This window comes from Pungitius pungitius, chromosome 1 (genome assembly GCF_949316345.1).
Source record: "Pungitius pungitius chromosome 1, fPunPun2.1, whole genome shotgun sequence".
Lineage (NCBI taxonomy): Eukaryota > Metazoa > Chordata > Actinopteri > Perciformes > Gasterosteidae > Pungitius > Pungitius pungitius.
In genome coordinates, this window is record NC_084900.1 from 23,910,561 (window position 1) to 23,933,978 (window position 23,418).

Consider the following 23,418-nt stretch of genomic DNA (forward strand, 5'->3'; position numbering starts at 1 on the left):
TCAAGTGCAGATAAGGCTGTCATGAGAGTAGTCAGCTCGCAAACTAATTCATTTCCGTCCTAAATTCTGCGTAAAACGACGTGGCCGGCGCTTTGATTTCAGGGTTGTTATTCTTTTGCAAAGAAGCGACCCCGTTTGTTAAGGTGCTATCAAAGACACATTTGGGAGTGATCAGTTGAACCAACGTACAGTTGTTGAGGAACAGGAGCACCGCGAATCCCAGTGTGGACATGGCCAGCAGGATCAGACAGATGTTGCAGGGGATCATGAAGTAGCGCACCACCAGGGACACCTTGTGCTGGTACCTGCGGTCCTGGTCCTGCGGCGGTGGCGAGGGATAGTGGCACCCGCTCATGCTCCACTCCAACGACCCCCTCCCCTCCAGGGTGGAGGAGAGGACGGGACGTGGAGGGCGCCGAGGGGTGCCCAAGGACCCGTTGGAAAAAATGGTGGCGACGGGGTGAGGCCCCGAGGGTGAAGATGAAGATAAAAGAAAGAGGGGGGGGATGGACGATGGTGTTTCAGCTGCTGTTCCAGCTGTGCACCGTGGCGAGGACCCGGCAACTGTCAGAGAATCGGGGCAGCCAGCTTTCAGTGGTTTCCACGCAACGCATTTTGAGAGATAATAACATCCATTTGAGGAAAGACAGCGGACAGGGGGGACAGAGACGTCGGACTCCTACAGCCCCCCACCTGTCCACACAACCTCCATGGTGCTGGTGTAATTGGGATTTTTCAATGTGTGGGCGTTTCCGTGTGTGTTGTGAAGTGGGTTATACTGACAGTGAAAACACGTGTGTGGATTCAGTGGGTGGTGGTAATGTGTTTGTTAATGTGCGGGTGTTGAGATGCACCTAAGACTGAAATGTGTGCATCGGTAAGTGGGCGTTTTTTCCAATTGTCAAATATCCGAAAAAAACAGTAGAGTACAGTAAATCCACATACAGAATCCTTTCTTTCACAGTGACCCTGACTGGTAATTAGATGGACTTAAAAAGGGGGGCTGGGGTTGACACGTGTCACAAGTATTTCCATCAGAGCATCTTCTCCATCCTCCAAGTGGCTGCTGGGGGGCGAACCTCCTGAAACTCAACACAACTGCCTTGTTTTTGTATCCACTGCAGACTGGCTCCTTTCGGCTCCCTTCGGCTCGCGGTCCGCTCCGACCCCGAAGGGGTTGATTAGCAAGCCGGCCCGGACAGCAGCTGGCTGCCGCTCGCTCGTCCACCTCCCCCCGAACGCACGCTTGTTTTCCCCTTGCCTTCTCTGCTGCGTGACCGCCGCTCTTCTGGTTCAATAACCTTTTACTCCGGGGCCAAGCTCCCACCCACCAAAGCCCGCCGGTGCGCCGGGACCAAAAAAGCAGGTCAGAGGAGGTGCGCGGAGATGGGGAGGAACAAAAAAAAGTTGGGAGAGGAGAAGGATCGTAATCCCCACTCGATCCCGTCTCTCTGTTTCCCCCGGCCCCCCCAAAGAAAAACACGCAGACGCTCTGAATGGATGAACTGGTGGAAAGAAAGGGGATCAGAAATCAGAGAAGGAGCTTGGGGGAGAGATTTGTCGGGCTTTCTTCCCTTGTATCAGCACCACGTCGGAGAATCCCACCCAGAGCCGGAGAGGCGGAGGTTCTCATTGCGCGCCGACGCGCACAGGACCCGGGGTGGATGGCCCCCTCTCTCTCCCCCCGCTCTCTGGTTCGTCGGCTCTCTTTCACGCGCTTTCCTCCAGCATCCAGTCCCCGCGTCCAGAGGGGCTCCCGGTGCGCTCGCTCGGCGCGAGGATTCGCGTGCCGGCGTCTCCGACCTGTCACCGGCAGCCAGAACAACAAATTAGGCTCCGGGTGTTCGACGCGCGCTTAATCCCCCAGTCAGCAGGTACACTGGTCCCAGTGTCAGCCAGTCCAGCCAGCTGAGGCAGAGAGGACTGAGTCAATGAGAGAACTCTGCAGCCAGTCACGGCGATACGGAGAGGGAGTGAGGGAGGGGGAGAGGGGGAGGAGGGCTGGCAAAAAGGAAAAAGCAGCCCCTGACACTTCGGGACACTTTCTTTTTTTTTCCTCCTGTTGACGAAAACAGCAGCGACGCGTCGCTGGTTTACAAAACAGTCTCCTCTCTCAGCCCCTCGGCCAGCGGAACGGAGCGCATAATGAGAGGGGGAGAGAGAGAGTAGGGGGTTGGGGGGGCGTGGTGTTGGAGGGGAGGGGGGGTGCGGTAGGTTCTAGGGGCTGTCTTTAACAAAAGGCGGAGGGGAGGAGGGGGCTGGAGTTGGATGAACATTGACAACAAAAAAGAGAGAAAGAAATAAGCGAGAATAAAGGCTTTGGGGAGTAGTACTCTAGTCCTGTCAGTGTGTGTGTGTGTGTTTGTGTGTGTGTGTGTGTGTGTGTGTGTGTTTGTGTGGAGGGGAGGGGGTTGGGGGCAACAGTGCAGCAGCAACACAAAAGAGTGCTACAGTCTTGGGAGATGTCAACCAACTCCTCCATTTGTTTATAGCCTAATCAAAAGAAAGCCTCTTCCACAAGAGTTGGAGAACTTTCACAAGATTTAATGAGGCAAACTGAGAGAAAACAGGCCCGCGTAAAGTCAGTCACGTATCGAGTCTCTCCAAACAGCCTCGCCCATTTCTCTTTTTTGACCGATATGTGCCACCGGTGCAGAAAGAAGCCAAAGAGACCAAACAAACGTTCAACTAGTGAACAATCCCATTTGGACCCTTTCAAGGAACAGGTGGATCCCCCCGTCTGTAAATAACATGGCAAAATAACAAATGTTTAAAAGGCAGCTTTTGCCTCTTGTTCATAGCATGCATCACGTTGGCCTTTCCAAAGCGATGCATTGTTGCCCCTCCAACGTGGTAATGAGGTCAGAACGGCTCCGCTGAGCGAGACCCTGCGTCAACATCTACTTTGAACAAGCTCGACGGCAGCAGGCGCCAGATGCAAGGCGGTATCTACCATCAATTATTTATATGTCTTTTTTTCACTCCCGCTATCTGTGTCTCCACCCCCCCCCCCCCCCATCCGCCCCACTGCTTTACACAAGGATGCGCATACACACTGCATCCACAGAGGGGTTGCATGAATGCACACACAATTGGCTTTTCCCTTTAACACAAACACAAACACATGGCAAAATGGCTCCATCTATCTCACACAACTTGGACACACACACACAGGTACGTGAGCTCTCTCTTTTCCCCCCCAAAAGTAATTTATCTCTTTGGACAGTGTGTTCATTCCCAGGCTTAAGCTGAGCTCTGTGGGGGAGACTCTTAATAGAAGGGGAGCCAGGTTTTTCTACTCCCCGCCGAGGGTTGTAAGTTCCTCCCCCTGACACATAACCCCAGAGTCCACATCAGCTCTCACGTTGCATGACAAAGCCTAATTGATTGGACTGAACAGAATGAGAAAACCAGCTGCTGTGTCTTCCCCCCCCCCCCCTCTCCCCCTTCTTCTGCCTCCCCTTCCCACTTCTCTCTCTACGTGTGCCTTTATCCACAGTAATCGTTCCTACAAGGCTGTATCGGCCACCGGGTTAGAGCAATTGCGACACAGAAGGGCACAAGACCAGGACATGGCAACGCAAGACGCCAGCAGAGGGCGCCAGGGCGGTGAGGGGGGTGGTAGGTCTAAATAAGACCCTGTGTGGAACATCAAAGCCCAATTGCTTTGATCCATTTTTAATGCCACAAGTAGCGCACAAGGTTAACATCTCTCTCTGGAGGCTTTGAAAAGGTAATTTCCATTAAGGAGCCGAAGGAGCCGCTCTTCCTGTTAGTGGTCCGGCAGGAGCAGAAGCTGATGTGCGAGCACATCTGCTTGTGTGTGCGTGCTCCTCTTTATGCTGAGGGTAAGAGATTTGTCTAGTTTCGTAACTGATTGACAATGATGCTTCAATCAAGTGTGTGTGTGTGTGCGTGTGTGTGTGTGTGTGTGCGTGCGCGTGTGTATAAGAGAGCAGCCCGGAGCACATCCCGGTCTTCTGGATGGCCGGCGTTGATTTGATGGATCTGAGAGATAACAGTGACCGCTGAATGGTAATTTTCTAATCGGAAATGCCAAGCTGGTTATCCTGGGAGAAGCACGCGGTTACCACTGAGACTCCACCTTTTAAGAATCGTCAATAGACAAGGGAGGATCTTTTTTATACTTTTCAACCGGGGCGTTCGTACTAGCTAAATGTAAGCGATGGGATTGCATGGGTCCGAAAGGCACAGTCTCCAGCTGATGGTCTCTGATTAGCTGGGTTCAGATTGCTACGGGATGCTGTCTGCGGCCCGGCGGCACTTCTCTCCTACGGACAGCAATGGAAGGACTAAATATCAGAATCATATTTTCAACATGGAAATGTGGTGCTGATTCGCGGAGAGTAAAGGTGACTGAGCACCGCGGGGGTAAAACGGCTTCCTGGTTCCCAAAGTAATAGAAAATCAACTCGGACCAAAATGATTTCAGGTTTTTCGATGGCATTACACTCTTGTTGTGTCCCGATCTGACATTTGTGACCGTGGGTCACGAATGAATGAAGTTGTTCTGGAGAGTCTCTCAATGGATGATCTGTTTCGGGAGAAACTGCTTGCAAGGATCAATTGCTGTAGATTAATACAGCATCACTTCAATAGCGTGGGGATTCTGTCCACTTTTCAAAGTGGGAGCTATCAAAGGCCATTGCCTTTGCTAATGGCATTAGAGATCATCCTTTCCTGCAGCCCATTGTAAATGTGGGTTTTTATGATGCTGATGAAAAGAAAAGAAAAGCACCGAAAGAGAAGTCTGTTAAGATTTGAGAGCGGATTTGGTAATGGACTGTTCATTTCCAACATCATTCACTGCAGTATTTGTTTTTAGTTTGTGTGAACGTATTAAAAACACAACATACACTGTGACGGGGGTAATATCAGCCGTATGTCTCCCGGCTCCACTTGAGAGCTGACACCTACTTCCTGGTAGGTATTTGTTTATTTACTTATCAGCGGAGTCTAAGTCCACAGCGAGCCGTGTACTTACGGTACAAATTAGGCCGACAGCGGGGGTTGGGGCGCCATGTTGAATTCCTTGTGTGCATCGTGCCGCCATGACTCCTCCCCCAGTGGGCCACGCCGGGGACACGCTTGCAGGTGGGCCAATTGTCGGGCCACGGTATTACCTTTGATGGTCATAAGTCAGGCGGCCTCAGACCGCCTCCCGGGCCGCCGGGCCTCCGGACTGAGCAGCGATAACCCAGCACCGCCTCGGGTTGCTCTCGCGGCGTTGACCTCTGCTCAGCCGGGTCTCAGGAAAACACAGTGGGAGAAGAGGCTGAACGAGACGCTTCTAGTGCCTTATCTTGACAACCAGGCGCCCCATACTAATAAAAATGGAGGAAAGAGGCACTTCATTGTGTCAACGGTCAGTGTTTGTTCCACAATCTGTAACCTGAAATTACATTTTAACTCCAGAACAGAAGCTACTAATGGTAGGCCAATTGGAGGACAGCACCAGCAGCCAGAACAGCTGAAACGCTCGCTGTCCTCCCCTCTCCAAATCGAGGTGTTGGGGGAAACTCGACAAAAGGGACGAGCAACAGAAATGCGGCCGGTTAGAGTAAACTAATCATAAAGAAAATAAAGAGTCGTAAAGGGCCAAACAAAACCGCAGAGCCAATCTGGCTCCCAATTCACTAGAAAACTGAGTGTGCTTTTTGACATTCAAAAGTCACAAATTTCTCCCTTAATATTTGGTCCCCACTGGTGTTCTTAGATAACAAAGTGACAATGACAACTTTCTGACTCAGTGGATAGCGCAGCGTCATGTAACCGTCAACAGGAGAGTTCCCACCACTCAATGTGACTCACAAACATGACGCATTGGCCCGGTATCTGGCGCCGAGTTGGGTCCACACACGCAGCGCCACGCGTCCCACGCCTGAACAAAATCTGGGTCAAGTTGACATTTGGAAGGTGCAGAATTTTTTTTCCACGCCAGTTATCCTGCACGCTTCTGGCTGATTCCTCTCTTTTGGGGGCTCGTCTGGAGTCTGCAGCTCATTGCCACTCCCTTCCTTTCCAAAGGTATTCTAAGTGAAGACGATCTCATTCAGGTCAGCACTTCCTGCCCAATCAATGATTACAGGATATAATATCCTATATTCAGATTATCAGCCCCAGCATTCTACCCTATACTACTACAATAGACAGCTTCAACCCAGCAGAAAGACAAGGAGAAAGGGAACGACCGGGCACCTCTACATAGAGAGAGTGGACAGTGGCACTTCTCTGTGTGGCCGGCATATGGCGACGAACGTGGCAGCGATTGCAGGAGAGCTGCGAGCCTGGAGCCGAGAGTGGTTTGGCTCTTACAGCCTTCGTGCAGGAAAGGCGAGGCCGATGGAGCCAATGGACGATACAGATGTCGGTCTCTGGCCAAGTCAGCCATCTGTCAGAGGGATTCAGGCCAAGCGTCCCCATCACGCTGAGAAAAGTGGCAGGAGACCTGCGGCGAGCCGTCATTACAGGCAGGTAGCCGTCCCCTGAATGTGGCCCTTTCCCAACAGCAGCTTACCTTGCAGTGCCGTAGAGGACATAAAGAGTGCGCCGGGGTGTCAAAAGGTGAAAAGTTCTTACTGCTTGTTCTCAATCCTTTAGATATTGTCTTGATCTGAACGTTAAAAGACATTTGAATTGGTACAAGAAGTCATTCATGTAACCCAGACACACTTAATATTGAATAAATGAACACAAATATGAGCACTGGAGTGTCTTTGCAGTTGGGGTTCATTCAACTCCAAAGAGCTGATGTTGTATTCACAACGTAGACACTGAAAAGGGTTTGAAAGTTCGTCTGTGATGTGTCAGTGTGACGGCTCAGACTCGTACGCACCTTAAACCTTAAAGGATTTCTAGTTCTTGTCTCCCTTCGTCTCTCTGCATGTATTATTTGGAGTCATAAAGCCTCAGGGTACAGGCAAATTCTACAGCAAGAAATATTGTTGATACATTTAAGTCTACTGAATGCCATGCGGTAAAAATTCCCTTAAGCCGCTGGTCAACATTTGCTTTGGTAATGTCGGGTATTCTACTGACACCGGTCACAAATGTTGAAATGATCGCCTGCTAGAGGGGAGGCGTGGGGTAACTCTGAGGAGGCACAAGAGAGCTGATTATCTAGACAGCTGATTATCACCCTTCATTGTGTTACCCATTAGTTAACACTAATGTGGAGAAATGTCAGAGATATCGTTAAGTATAATTTCATGAGCACCAAATGCCAAGGCCATGGGGATTTGCCGCTGCTCACAGATGAGGGACTATGCCAAGACAGGAAGTGGGTTCTCCTTAATACATCTCTTGCTAGTAAAAGCTCTGTTACTTAATGAGCCGCATGTCTGAAGCCGAACGCTGCGCGTCCACTTAAACTGGAAGTCGAGAATGAGAGAGTCCAGCTCCATCAAAGGCCTTAAGTTCCCGTGTTCAACATCGATAACCCTGCTTTTTTTTTACAGTTGCCTTCACCTGTGTTTGTCTGCAGCACGACACACAATTGCTGTGACACCTTCCCCGTTGCATGCGAGGCGGATTTACCTGATCGGCATCCGAAGCTGACAATTACAAGTATTATACAGTGGGACCCTTTCATTTGCATTTAGAGTAACACACTCTTCTCTTCTCCTTTTTCCTCCTCTCCCGACCCGTCACTGGCGACTGGCTGCCATTGGAGCTGGATCCTCTCGGATAGAGGGCAGAGAGGGAATACTAATTGGCGAGCGAAACCGCCTTTTTGCGTCGCAGCCCATAAATGAAACGCCTATGAATTATTTATATCCCTAATCAGACGGCACGTGCCCAAGTTATTCCCTCAAACAAGACGTCTCCTGTGCTATTCATTTTTTCCTCCCATTAGAGTAAATAATTCTAGTCCCTTTGGTAAAAGAGCGCAGTCAGACAACGCTGCGTGCTGCATGTAGAAAAAGACTAATGAAAATGTTCTGCCTAAATGACGAAATAGCTGTTTTATGGCTGCAATTACAGAAAGGAAAGTGAGTGACCCGCTTGGTACCGGGTAGCAGAATGCATCCTGCGTTTTGGAGGGGCTTGATACCAATAACACGGAAAACTGATAATGTTCAGGTGTGAATGCAAACAGGGAACTCTTACTATCATCATCCAGGTGCGAATGAAATTGACCCATGAAGAATAAATGCAGGTAACCAACAAAAAAAAAGAATGAATCAGTCACCAAACAGAAACACCTATTTCGTCCTGCAGACGAGACACGTCGTTCTTCCGGGACCACTAGAACATGAAACAACACGACGAGTGTAGGGGGGACATGGCGGTTCGGCTAGATTGTAACCATGACAACGACGGCGCCCCAATGACACGGTTGATGCCGTGGAACTGTCGCGGTTGTACTGTGGAAGAACACAGTGGTTGGGAACAGGACACAAACAGATTGCTTCCTTCTTATTGGGCAGAATTACGACTGCCTCTTATGCTGCGTTCACACCAGAAGCGCAGCCAATTATTGGTGTGAGTAGACTCCATGCAAAGTCAATGCCCTGACCTGGATGGCTTTCAACACGCCGCACAACATGTAGCAAGCAAATCATTTACCTTCTGAATTGAAATATTTCAACTTTGGCAAACTATGTTTTAGATTTGGCCAACGGCGTCTTGTGAAAGCCAATCAGCCTTGAGATGCTTCGCTCGTCATCGCCGCCGTCCTGCTGCTAAAGCGTGAATATACTTTATGAAACTGCCACTCAAGACAGATAGATAGGCGCTCCGCAGCTGAGGCTCAACGCCTGTGAGTTAGTTGGTGTCGGACTGAGAGACGCTGGCACCGATCCGACACAACAGGTCAGCAAACCTGCTGATGGATTGTCTGATGTAGTGCTGGAAGCGGCAGTCATCCAGACGCACTTCCTGGAGGAGTCAAATTTATTAAAACATTTTTTTTAATAATTATTCAAAAATTGAACAGATTTGCAGGCTGAGATATTACAGCTTGATATTTAATTTTCTACCACTTTGATACCACTTTCTAATACAATAGTATTGTGTATGAAAGAATCCCTTTGGTACGAGTACCTTAGCTCAGGTCATTTAATCAAACAATGACGCGACCTGGACATGGTCTGCATTCTGCTGGTACGCCGACAGATCCTGAACTCACAAGGCACTTAGAAGGAAACCAAAGCTGGGAAAGAGGGGCCATTACTGGCCGTAAAGAGCACAAAGCCACTGACAGACTCCTCATCAACACAGGGCCGTGAGACAAACACACACACACACACACACACACACACACACACACACACAAGATAAATATAATGCCTTGGCATTCACACACAAGACAGAACAAATATAGCCACCTCTCCCTTCAAATGCCAAGAGGTGCTACAGGGTTAAAATAAATATGAATGTGGAAACCGGACAGTTCTATGAATTTTTTATAATGCATTCTCCAAAAAAAGGTTTTGGTCTGATATAAAAAAAACAGGCCCCCACAGTCCCTGATGTTTCATGACCTCCCTTTTTAACTCCTCCCTCACAGCCGGGAAGTCATTTACGTCAATTGGCAGAGACGGCCGATTAGCTGCAATAACCCGGCGTCAAATTCCCGCACTGAGAAACATCCCGCTAGCTAAAGTGTCCTTTACCCGGACTGTAAACCCCACCCAACCCCCCCGGGTGCTGTGGCTGAGCCTGATCTCTGACCTCCATCTTTCAATCTCCAAGAGCAAAAGAGAATTTCTCCACGGGGATCAATAAAGTATCCTTCTTTGTGATGCCGAGTCGTGGCAGAGAAACCTCAATCTTCCCCAGTGATTGGCCTCAATTATCGCTTCCAACCGGTGGCGGCCAAGGTGCGTCGTCAAAGAGCGAAGCAAATGAGAAAAACGTCAGATTAGATGAAATTGAAGTGGTTTCTCTTGTGTCGTCATTGGCTTTTTGTACGGCGGGGGCTGCATATATGTGTGCTTTATCATTTGTGCAAAGATTCCTATGGATTTCCCAATGAGAGCCCCCCCCCCCCCCCCCCCCCCCCCCCTGTTGTGGAAGCCTTATGGTGCGGTCGTGTCCTTGTCTTTCGCACAAAGTTTATAGCTCCCATGTGGCATTTGGATTGGACAGATGGATGGACGGCCACATATCCAAAAGCATACATAACCACGTCCCTGGTGTGAATCAATAGAAGTGGACACGTGTGTGTGCATTTCTACGTGACCTTCCCCTCGTGGCCGGCCCTCTCAATCTTCATCGGTGCGTCAGCTGGCTTGTCATGTAGAAGTGGCAGGGGCGGAGTCGAGGAGGAGGGGGAGGGGGGGAGGCAGGCGGTGGAGTAGACCTGGTTTATTTCGTTTTTCCATGCGAGCAAACGCACGGCGGCAATGATGAGCCTGACGTGTCGCCGAGGCAACGAGCAGCACCATCCATTATTCATCTGGGCAACAGACTGATAAACGTGGTTAAATGAGGAGGAACAACGGCAGCGAGGAATCAATGAAAGAGACGTCGGGAAGCCGGCGACACGAGCAGCATGCCGAGGCACATATTGATCTGCGAGATGAACAACGGGGTTGGGACTCAGGGTCAAAGGGGAGCAGCTCGCATCCTTGGGAAGAGTGTGGTGGGCGAAAGTGGGCCGGAGTCAACTTGTGTACAATGTCGGTGTCAGCGGCGTCGGTCCACAGGCGTCAGAGAGCCAACATGTCGTGCCAGATTCACACAATCTGCACGAGACAGCAGGGGGAAGAATTATTGTACCGTTGCTACGGTAACACCTCGTATGCAGAAAGGAGAAGAAAAAAAAAACGTGGTATGAAAAATGGTGTTTTATGAGGTTTCAATTGGAAAGCCATTCCGGTGTCGAGGGTGAGGGGGGGGAGCGGCGAAAGGAAAGATGAAACAGATTGGCGTTGAAAGAGGGGGGGGAAGAAAAGAGACTCAGGGATACAGTTAAGAGTGGGAGTGGGGGAGGAGGGAGGTTTCACTCGCAGCAATTTGCAGCAGTGCTTTAGACAATTTGGGTCACTTCTGTCACTGTATTTCTATAAGGCGAGCAGAGGCACCTCGTGTGCCATTCATTTCAGTTTCATTCCGACACCTGCGAGCCATTTGCATTCTGTCAGGTTTCCCTCCCCCTCTCATTCCTCCGCGTGCCACCACATTTCCTGGATGATAACGTACTGGCGATATCTGCCACTGGCCAGCACGCAACACCGCCTACATGCAAAGAAGGTGGCAAGGGGCGATGGCTGAGGCCAGTCCAGGCCCCACTCTCAGATTTCCACCTACACACACCCCCCCCTTCTCCCCACACACCATTTCTTGATCAAATCCAAAACCTTGCCATCTGACCCCTGTAAGCTCGTGGTGTCTCCCCTGGGACCAGGGACCCGCTCGTATGTCTCGACAGCAACAAATGAAGCCGGGGGGGGGGGAGATTGGCCGTTCTGATTGGTCCTCGCAGCGAAGGCATCGCTGGCACGTCATACCGGAGCATGCTGTGCGGTTGTCTGGAGTTCAGATTAAGAATCATCTTCAGTATCCAGTTAGGATGAAACGCACGACCAATGTTGTCACAGGGAATGAGTGTGAAAACGGCTGTAGCCGGAGAGAGAGCCATGAGAGCAAGAGAAAAGGAAGAGAGAGTTTTAGACGCATCCATATGCAATAGGTTTTTAAGTTACATATCCCCAGAATGTTGAGGAACCTGCACGCAACACTCGATGTTTACCGATTAGGCCGGTATGTGAGGCCTTTATACCAAACGCTACCGAAGGGATACAAGAGGAAATAAGGATCTATCACCAGCAAGTCACACTTTCTTCAGAGGGACCACCTTCAAGACTGCTTCACGAAATATTGTCTGATATGAAACCGGTTTATGAGGCGAAAAAGGTTGAGTACTGCATAATAGGACCTACTATAGAGTCTGCTCTAAGTTTGGAGCTGTAGCTCTTTTCGTTATAAAGTTGCCAGGATACCAGCAGACAGACCTGGAAGTCCATCATATTTTCAAACATTTTCCGTAAGGTGAAACCAGCAAGTGTACTCTAGAACCATTTGGCTCCTAACTGATCCCATCTCTCTGTATTTACAATTCTTGGTCAAACTACTACTTCCAAGTTGAGGAATGAACTTTCCCGTTGGACCTCGCTCTTTGACAAACGGCTAATCAAGCCACTATGATTTCAGTGCAACAATTTACCTTTGCTTAAAAGTGTGTCGTTGTGGCTACGCATCAGGCCTTCAGCAGCTTTAAGGTAATTCAAAGATGTGCACTGTGCGTGTGCTGTGGGGCTGCAGATATCCGGTGACGGAGAATCTAGGGCAAACCCCTTAAGTGGAGAGATGGGGAGAGAGGGGGGAGTGGGGGAGATCATCGGAGCCATTACTGTGTGATAAATGATTTGCTAGCTGCTGTGGTGCCCTGAGGGAGACTGTGGGGCGTGTGTGTGTGTGTGTGTGTGTGTGTGTGTGTGTGTGTGTGTGTGTGTGTGTGTGTGAGGGGGGTGAACCTGTGGCTTACTTCTATCAAGATCATGTGGCATCCACGTCCCGCTAATGCAATGTGCTTCATTACATGGGGTGAGGTGAGTTGAAGATCCAACCACACACGCACACAACCACACGCAGCTCAACATTTAATTGAACTTTACACACACACACACACACAATCTCACACACTCACAGTCTACAGGCAATCTCATCTCAGGGGGGAGAAGGAGCGGCAGCCAGGGCAGAGCTTAGAGGAGGAGGAAAATTAGAGTAGAGCTGGAAGAGGAGTGGTGGATGGAGAGAGGGAGATTGAGCAGAAGAATGGGAAGAAATGTGCGCCTTGAGAGGTGCGACAGTAGAGTCAGAGACTTGATAAAAAGATTTAGAAATGGACGTTGTTAGATTTTAAAAGCTTGAATGAACAGAGCGGGTGGAGAGAACGAGAGAAAACACGGGGGAGCTCAAATGACAGCGAGTCAAAGGGGTGAGCGTGAGGGGGAGTCGGCGAGAGTGTAATGGCTGGTATGGAGAGGCACGAACAGCTCCTGCCAAGAGAAGAGGAAGAACCGGCGAGGGAGAGGAGGGAGAGAAATTGAGCAGCGTAACCCTCAAGACCCCGCTGTCTGCAGAGGAAAGCTGTGTGTGTGTGTGTGTGTCTGTGCGCACAGGGAAATGTGTGTGTGTCTATGGTGCACGCTGCACTGGCAGGTCTGAGAGTTGTGGTGTCAGGCCCCTCGGCTGCTCTTGGAGATGGGGGGGATGGGGTTCTCTCCGGCGCTCTTCCCCCTGGGCTGAGACAGCCTGCTGACCTAGCGGTCTGCTTCCACCTCTGGATGAGGCCCAGCAGGTGAGGCACGGCTGGATGAGCTCTGGCTTGTGGTCTGAGTACCACGTCACAAGCCGATAAAATATCCCAATGGGCCTTCAATGTCAAACTGTCTCTTTAAACGGTGTCAAACAATGTACAGGTTAACAGACGGATACACAACCCTATTTTGTGTGTTAGGAGCCCACATAAATTGCTGCCTGCCGAGTATTGTACTGACCTCTTTCCAGCATCTACGTCTTAACAGCAAAGTGTGTTTTAGCAGAGAGCACAAGGAACAATGGTCACAAACTGCTCAGCTGCAGCGGTGCAAGCTGAGGTGAACTAAAAGCACTTTAGACAGAGAGGGTACAAGCCGTTGATCATCACGCCAACAAAGCTACATATATGTAGGGCAGGGCAGTATTTTGGTATTTTTTGGGGGAGTAATCACATTCATTCATTCAGGACGTCGGCCAACTGAACATCTGTTAACTGCTGTTTTTTGTTATTAGCCGCTCGTTGTTAGCCACTCGGTTGCAACAGGCCAGCTAGCCATTAAAAACTAGCGGCGAACAGCTGTTTTTCATTCACATGTGCTTTCTTGAAAAAACACCTGTTCACCGCTCGTTTTTAATGGCTTGCTGTTCGCAACCGCCTGGCGAGTTAGCGTGTTAGCTTGTTGTTGCAGCTAGTGTTGCCACCAGAGGAAACAGCAGTGCCTCCACCCACTTTTCAATGAACTGTTTTCTGATCTCTTACCGTGGGACCTTAGGTCGTACTTTTCAGAACCAAAACCTTTCAGACGGCACGCCGCTCCTCTCAAGTTGCGTTGGTCTCTTGTTGGACCGCTAGCATCGCTTTTCCATGTTTCCATATTTAGTGACAGTTACTTCTTCTTGTGATAGCTGTACCCAGCAAGTGTGGCGGGGGAATTTTATAAATGTACAAATATTAGTGTTACAGATTGTTTATGTGTAACAAGCTGTTGCGTTGTGGTGTGGAGCATTTGTTGTGGGTTATTCACTGTTGTTACATATTCATACCTTAAGAAATCTTACCACACAGCCTTAAATATATATATATATATATATATATATGTATCTTTATTACACTTTGGCAATAGATTGAGCCCTGTTGCTTTAAAACTCCAGGTGTGTGACCTTGCAGGTTTTGGGCTTCAAATTGCTGATGATGCAAGACATAACTTGGTGTAAGCTTGATCGTCCCTTTTAGCGGGGTTAATCTTTGCTCCGTCACACATCTCCGGGTCAATAATGTTGACTCATCGACCACCCCCGCCCTCTGTTGTCGATAAAGCCCACTGTCGCCTCTGAGCTTCTGCTTTGGCTCTTTTACAAAGAAAACAAAGCTGACAACCCCTAAGGACTGATCCTGATGCTGTTGATAAAGCCCCTTTCACAGGGATGAACGTGTTTCTTCGTGGCGGGTCTCCATCTAACTGGTAGGAGACAAAAACAAGGGGATAAGATTTGAACTGGGGGGGGGGGATTAACAGGCTGATGATTTCTAGGTGGAAAGGACCAAAACCGCTGCCGAGGTGAAGAAAAGAGAACAGATTTGAAATCCTTCTTTTTCTCCGGTGACTGTGGCTCTGCTGTTTCCTAACATCGCTCTGCTATCGATCGGCGAATCAGCCGCCCAGCAGACAGGTGGAGCTCAGCGCTGAGCGGGCAAAGGGTGAAAGGGTCACGACAAAATGGTTCAGAATATTGAAAGGGACAATTACGGCGGCGCCTTCTGGTAAAAGACAGCCCGGAGACACAGGGGAGAGAGGGAGGAAGCGCTAAACGTACGACTGTCTCCCGGAAACCAAGGGGCGCACAAAATAAATTCACCTGGAAATCAATTTTCATCACATCTATTTACAGACTGTCGATGGAGCGAGGGAAAAAAAAGCGATAGACCGAGAGAGATTCTCATTTCCCCTTTCAATCCTCGCAGTGTTTTTCTTCCCTCTCTCACTGTCCAAACCATTTCCACAGCAGAGTGCACCGGCCACGGAGAGACATCTGCAGTCCATCACGATAAACAGCCCGCGTTGCGACCATTTGTTTCCCTAAAACCCACTGGGCCGCTGGAGTAAAGGCTGCAGCTGCGCAATCTCTGCGGAACGGTGCATCGTGGCGGGAGGAACTTAAACTGGTAGAGATTCATTCACGCCAACGTCCTCTCAGGCAAGTTTTGATTTTAAAAGTCATTGCATTGCAAAGCATTGCCTTCTGATCAGCTTAACTTTATACCAACGGCGGCATTTTATCCCCAGAAATGATTCTTGTTAAGAGGTAAAAGCCTTGGATGTAGAATTTGGGCCTTCACTTTAACAATGAAATTCTCCTTGGGAACCCCAACTAATGAGACCAAAAAAAACATTCAACCATTCTGGCTGTTGGCAAAGAGGAGACTGCTTCTATCGCCAAAATAAAAGCCCCTGCCTTTTGTAAACCAAGTGGAGTGGTTGATTGAAGGGAGAATGCATAAAGAGCATCAGGTTTGCTGCTTGTTTAAAAAGCTAAAGAGCTCCTCTTATTCTAACAAGAGCAACGCCCACCGTCCCTCATTCTCCATCCAAGGATCCAATTGCTCCAGTTTCCCCCTGCCGAGTCCTCATTATCAGCCAAAGAAAACAGAGCTGCGTGTGTGTGTGTGTGTGGAGAGGGGAAGTGTTGGACGGGAGCAGAGGAAGGAGATGAAGCAAAGGAAGGAGAAGTGATGGGTGTGACTGAAGGGGGGGGGGGGAGTGTGTGAGGCTTTTTAGGTCAGCGTAAATGTTTAATGTTTTATGCTGATGAGCTATCGCTCTATCTGGTTCTAGGAAAGACGCACTCGGAGCTCCCCTCCGCCGCCCGCACAAAGACCTCCCTCCACCACATCTGCGGGCGTGCGGCTTCCCGCTCCCGAGCCCCCTGCTCATACTCTCAGGGACCTCTCGGCATGCCAATTAAGCAGGTGTGTGACGAGCTGCTCAAAGTTCCAATTAGGCCAATCTACCTCGGCTACATGTCCATCTCCCCGCCGCTTTACCAGCAGCAGGTCCCAGCCGCCTCTCCCCATTGACCCTTAATGGATTACCAGGCCAGTGTCTTTCCATCCATCACTCCTGTTTATCCCAGTTGCGGCACCACAGCGCGTCTAAGTAATGTAACTCTAACAGGCTCACTTCAACAAAAACAAACGTTTCTGCTTTGAGCACACGTGCTAACGTGGCAACTGAAAGCGTACGATAACAACAGTAACTTGCACATGCCACATGAAGAAAGTGGGAGATGGATTAGCGTTGGGCAACGGGGAGGAGGAAAGTCTATTCGGCTTGCCGAGATTCGCAAAGGATCCCCAAGATGGCCTGTTTATCTTATCAATTAGGGGACCATTATCTTTTTGGAGAAATGAGAAATGCGGCTTGCCGGGGAGCACAATCACCTCGTAAATAAGGTACGCCCTAAATCCCCAAACCAATTTATTCAATTTACCATACAATGGATTATACCTTAATTCTGGTGATAATGGGAGCAGGCACTTGAGGAAATTAAAATGGAGAACGTCAAATTTCCAGTAACCCCCTGAGAATGGCTTGTGAATAACAGGTGTAGGGATTAGCTCAAGGCAAAAACGGCTTGGTTTTGGCAGTAGAGTGAAAGTCAAAGGGCACGGTTTGGTGCAGTTGTGGCTGCATTATTTCCAACACACACTCATTAAGGATTCAGCGGAAGCCTGGCGTTAATGGCTTTTAGATGTTGCCCCCCACGCCCTACCTGATGGGGCATGCGTCCCATTAAAGCACAAGTATTTTGGATGCTTACAGTTCACTCGTAAAGCCCTACGTGTTGCGCGGCGTGACTTTCTCCGCGCCAAGGCAAACAGCCTTTGACGCGTCAAAAATCAAAATCCATTCCCTGTTGATGGCGGTAGGGGAAGAAAGGCCCGCTTTGTGGCACAAAGGGAGATTGAAGGCATCACACATGCGAGCGGGCGCCGCCTCGTACTTGGGGCTTCCTCTTTTCCTCCTGGGTATTTTTGTTGTTGTTCGAAAAGTCAAAAGAAGATCTATCACGCCCCCCTCCGAGTGATGTCTGTGAAGGCCCTCCAGCGCTGCCCAGAGAAATGCTGGGTGTGGCCTGGATTCACACAAAGACCCCAGTGGGTCAACGCCCAAGGAGACTGTCTGTGCACGTGGATGAATGGATGAATGCATATTCAGAATATCCGGGTTATCTCCCCACGAAGAAAACAATTCTGCAGAAGTATATCCAATGAATCAGGGTGAATACCATTTGCACATGGCTACCCATTTGAACCCCGTGGGGGCTGAGACTAACCCTGTGCCCCCCCTGACACTTTAGGCCCCTCCTCCGTCTAAATCCACAGCTGACACCATCGCTTTTATCTCCCATTTTTCTCACCAACGCAACACCCAAATCCTTGCGTCGGGGGCAGCTTGGCTAATGGAGACCTCGCCCCTGTGTCTCTCCCATGAGGCCGTCTGTCCGGAGGAGGAAATGGGGTCTGACGAGGGGAGAGAGGAGGGGGGGGGGTGGCGTGCGTTTTAATGGGACGGGGTAAGAATTCTCGGTTCAGCACAGCGGTGGCCTCTTAATCTGTAGATGGAGAGGGTGTGGTGTGGGGAGGCCACGCACAGCAGATGGGTCAGCCCCCCCCACTCGCATGTACCTACTTAGCAAGCCCCTAGGCACGTGCACACCCTTACCCCTTCACTGCGGCCTTCTGCATATACAGTATGTGCGATCATGGGTGAAATAGATTATATTACCATAACCTAGATATTCTAACCCCCCCCCCCCCATGACCCACTGGGTTGTGGTGTAGGCGCTGCCCTTGGCAACCCGACCCGAGCGTCGCACCACAACGTCGGAGCCGCCTCCTCACTGGCTCCCGGGTCGCGGCGATGGCGAGGAGCGATGCAACAGCAGCTCAAGTGACAGATTAAATATGAATGTGTATGAAGCACCGCCCTCTTTTCATTGTTTCCCCTTTCATTGTTCTCCTTCCTGTTGAAGGATCGCTATGTGATGTGCTGATAACAATTGTGGTTCATATCCATCTCACGGCCTTCCCGCTGTCATTCTTCTCATTCCTGTCAGTTTTGGTTGTGTTTTTCTTTCTGAAGAGCAGACAACCGTAAAAAAAGACACAAACAAAACAAACCTCTGCGGCAGAATATTTTTGCCTTTGACTTGTGGTTGTTGATCATGTAAATAAAGTATTTATTTGAATGAAAATGGCCTCGGTTTGGTGTGAGGGGCGCAGGAGAGGGGTGATCGGGGGGGGTTGAGTCCAGGTTTGGACTCTACAGACCCATGGAACGAAGAGGAGGAGGCGGAGGAGGAAGAAGTGGCAATCAGCTGGTGGAGCCAACTGCCCTCTCTATACTCGGTGTTGGAGCAGTTGCGCCCCCTAGTGCATCCTCAAACTGAACACTTCTCCCCAAGAGCAGCTTTCCCTCCTTTTGACACGGCACCGCTGCACAGTTTAAGGTGGAAAAAATCAAATGTTTTAATTAATGTTTTAATCAAAATGACGGAGGAATTAAGTGCCTTAAAGCCTTGAGGTCAGTGTCTGCTGTGCTATGGGATGACGAACACATGGAGAGAAAGAGGTGCTCCCTCACAAGGATGGAAGGGAAACAATGTGTCCCTTACTTCAACACACTGACCCAGAGAGCAAAGCCTGTAATCTAATCAATATTATTCCGTTTTTTTTCATTTATCATCCCCCGTTCCGACAAAATGCAACTTTAGGTTACCCAGGACCCATGGTTCTGTTATGGAAGAGACTGCAAATACAACTTTTGGACAAATGAAACAATAAAGCTGACAGCGCCGTTTTCGGTGAGCTACAGTAACAGTCAATCAATCAAGAAACCTGGCCAATTACGTTTGGAATATCCAAAGTAAACAACATGAACACAAAATGTGTTTCCAGAGTAATACTGTGGATGCAGTAGATGGAAGTATGCAATATGCAGCGAGTCGCCATGAGGTGGCAGCAGATGCAAAGAGCTTCTGTCTGCCTCTACTGTGAGAGACCCTCCACAGGTGGTGCAAGAGACTCTCCATCATCCATCTGCACTGAGCTCCATCTCATTCCCGGCATCAACTAGACTGATGAAGTCATTTTTACACATTGTGGGAAACCCATCAAGCCCTAAAGTTTTAAAATACGTGAACTCCATGCATGACATTTTAAGGAAATTGTCAATATTACAGTATATTTCCCGCTGGTTGCTATCGAATACAGATTTACACCATCAATGAAGACACATTCAGTCAGGCTAATTTAATGTCCAAATGAAAGACGCCGGACTAACGCTTTTAGTTCAGGCAAATCAGGCACAAAATTATTATAACCAAAGGGACATGCCACAACAAAAACGGGGTACAGCTCCCCCATGTGGCGGTAGAGCTTTCTCCCATGAGCCTTTGAGGCGCTGGGAGCGGCTCACTTCTTGTAGGTGTAGCCTCGGGGTTGCACTTACAGCCAGACAGAGGCAGTGACACAGCAGGGCGGAACTAATCCCAGACTAACAACCCTGGACACAAAGTTACACACAGCCTTGGAGATAAGAGCGGACATGTGGGTCGGAAACCAGTGTGAGGGGAGGAAAACGCAGCCAAGGTGCTTCAGGACGGGGGGTGGGGGGGTGGCGGCCTGGATCGCTCCAAGGACTCTTGGTTGTGTTCCAACGGAGTCAATTAAGTTACAGCCCTGTGTGTGTGTGTGTGAGAGAGAGAGAGAGAGAGAGAGAGAGAGATATTCCTTCCCAATAAGGAAAAGAAGAGCATAACCCTGACAAAGCAGCCAAGCAGACAGACACTTAGCAGCAGTCTTCATAGCTGCCAAAAATTCTTTGCAGCCCAACAAAGATGCCCCATGGCAACAATAATCCTCAAGTCATAGCGGAGCGCGGCTGCTAGGCAGCAGGCACACATTTGCAGCACTTTATTCGGAAAAAGGCCCTTGAAGTCCCACCCATTTTGACATGGAAACAAACTTGAAAAGTGATACCGACCCAGAGCGGCTGCCAGAGGAACGCACAAATTATAATATAAGTTATAATTATTATAAGTTTGTATTTGGAGAGTAATGGCCCTTAAACATCTGCTTAGCGGGAAGTTGCGGTGGTGGAAATGAAGAGCCACTCTGCCTGCTCTCCCCTTACTGTGTTTTGATGTCACAGCTGACACAGCCAAGCAACATAATTCAGGCGTGATCTCTCCAACAGAGCGTCGATCATGGCCCTGCCAGTGTGTTGACTTTCCCTGTCTGTCAGAGTGACATCAGCCGTGTTATTACAGGCTAAAAACACATTGGATGGGGAAATAGGACATCATTGGCAACATTTGAGAACCCCTCGCCGATTTTGACAGGACTTTCTGGTTGTTAAAGTGCTGACAGACGTGCCTTTTCTTAACGGCACCAAACACGCTGCTAAGAACCTGCGCTCTCTATGCACACCGCGCTTTTGTTACGCACACACACACACACACGCAGTAAAACACGCACACATACGCTAAATAAACAGTTGCAAGCTCTTATGGAAGGAAACACTTGTGCATACCAGTATGCAAGAACTGACACGTAAACCTGCGAGACACCTTGAGACGACCACAACGCATGTGGGAGGATGATCTTCATATTTACTATTTACTGACAGACGCACACTGACAGAAAGGCGACAGCAAGCTGCTTAAGAGTTAACCTTTCAATTTGCGGGGAAATTTCAAGTTTGGATTTATTCCAGTAAAAATGTTGTACCGTCACTGTACACACTATAATGTTGAGAACATCCCGATCTGTTTGTTGTTTGCCTGAATTTCATTTCCAGACAACATACCTGAAGAATACAAATGGTTCGGCTGGAAAATAAAGCTCCCACAGGAAATATCTGTGTTTCCAAAAGTAAAATAACTGCCCTGGACTGAAAGCTTCCGGATTGATCACCGAGGGAGAGCAAGTCTCTGCTGGTTCAATGTCAGGACGTGAAACCACAGAAAGTGAAACCAACGGCCACCTGGAAGCTTACGAGATTTTCCCAAAACTCGAGGCGTGCTGGGAGAAAAGGTGTAAGCAACTCCGGCTTAGGCAGCTGAACGATGAGTGAGTGCGGCCCTTGTTTAGTGAACATGTCAGCTCATTAGCGTCGGGCCGATACGGAGGGTCAGCGCGGCCCCGACTACACCGGCAGGGTGATTTCATTTCAATGTTTTGTTGGACTGATAAACGAGGATGTCCCCGAACCAAGGCTGGGAGTGAGGGGGGGGGGGGGGGGGGGGCTCGCTTTGAGCTCAAGGAGAATGAGTGAAAGGGAAATGACAGTGGAGGGAGGGAGGGAGGGAGGCGGTGGTACCATGTGGGCCGCTGCTTGCATGGCCCAAAATGGAGAATCTCAACTTGGCTCAGAGAAAGATTTAAAAGGCTTCGACCTTGGGAATGGACTTAAACTTCAAGAAGAAGAACAAAGTCAAATTAGATTAATAAATAAATGAGCATCCTAGCTTCTAAGATATTTCAACCGAGGCCCTGGACAGACATCAGAACCTGTCTCTGCATCAAGGTCACGCTGAGACTGCTCCCACTATTCAGAGATTCTCTCTATTCCCAGAGCGAGTCTCCAACTCCTTCTGTCACATTTGTCCTTTACCTTCAACCCCTGGAAGTCGGGCTCCTTTGAATTAAACAACAGCCAAGGCGCAAAGAGATCTAGATTTTAAAATAAAGAGCCTCCCGGGCTAAAAGATAAAAGAGGACTAAGAGAAGAAAAAGCCGTCTCCCTTCACCTCTGTTCCGTTGACAGTCGGCTGCCAACCGTCCCGTCCTGGGACGGGGTGAAGGATTCATGTGCTGCATGGTATCGAGCACACGGCTTATCATTTGATGTGGATGACCCCTACCCTCTGGGGGACAGGAGGCTGAAGAGGGGCCGTAACCCTCCCACCCTGATGGCTGCACACGTTGACCTCACTAACCACACAGCAGATAATTGCTCCCCCCCGCCCGCGTTTGAAGAGGCGCATTGAAAAAAGGCTCATAATAGAGTTCAGGCCCCTGAAAACAAAGAGGGGGCATTGCTGGAGCGGACAAGTGAAACCACGGATCGGTCTTTGGCGGGGGGGGGGAAGGAAATCAGTCGGATTCACAGCGGCGCCCACAAAAGATGTCACTTGTTTTGGTGTGTGGATGTAGGGGGGCGGGTGTTGTTGCTGTCACGCAATGTCTCTTCCTGTGGGACAATGCAGATGTTAAGATGTATACCTTTTCCCACTAACTCCTTGCCCCCGTCCTCCCGTTGAAATGGAGCACAACATAAATGAGAGGAGACATTGGACCACGTTCACCACGTCGTACAGTCACTGGATTGGAGAATGGGAGAGTCAAAGACAGGGACATTCTGTGTCCCCTCAACCCCAGCCAACACCGCCGCTGCAGCTTTTCAGCGCTCTGTTGACCCCCCCCCCCTCCCCATGCAGGTGCTTGTTTGTCAGTTTCCTCCTTAATGAGATCCCAGAGGAACAGCGGGGGCGAGCGGGTCGCAGCGCCAGAGCCCTCGTAACCCCGCCGATGCATGACCTCTGACCTCACCCCTAGCCTTATCCCTGTCACGTACTCCTTGGGAAAATCTTAAGCCTGGCTTGACAGTTGAGACCTCACGCGGTCATGCACATGTGTGTGCTTTTTCAACAGACGCTGTGGCATCCCTCGTGCTTTTACTGCAATAACAAAGGCCCTGAAATGGAATCCAGCCATCAGACACAATTCTACACAAGTGCTTTTTCTGTGACAATTTCGGTCAACAGCTGAAAAATATCATAGTTTTGCTGGAAGTTTTATTCTCAATAACTAGCTGATCCACCTAATTCCAAAACAGGATATTGTCTTCCACGATGTATTAATGTGAGACTATAAAACGAATAATAAAGAAACTTCATGACGAACACTACAAAGTCAAAAAGACAAATAGCTTGTCCCTACTCTGCAAGCAGCTTGACAAACATGAACCGTTGCTGTGAGACATTTACTGTGGCAGCCATAATTATACCACAGCAAATGACATACATAGAGAATGTATGACATCAGTCTACAACCCTTAATTA

At 49.4% G+C, this 23,418-nt stretch overlaps 1 protein-coding gene across 11 annotated transcripts in view; it reads right to left on the bottom strand.

Annotated features, from left to right (window-relative positions):
• Nucleotides 1-23,418, bottom strand: part of agrn (agrin) — a 202,121-nt gene that overhangs the window by 129,059 nt on the left and 49,644 nt on the right. For 2 of the 11 annotated variants that reach the window (XM_037478867.2, XM_037478865.2), the window contains exon 1: nucleotides 190-2,110. The exons of the other annotated variants lie outside the window; for them this stretch is intronic. In XM_037478867.2, the coding sequence (XP_037334764.2) occupies nucleotides 190-355 (166 nt within the window). In that variant the 5' untranslated portion in view covers nucleotides 356-2,110. Of the gene's footprint in view, nucleotides 1-189; nucleotides 2,111-23,418 lie in introns of those variants that run through there. 11 annotated transcript variants of the gene reach the window in all.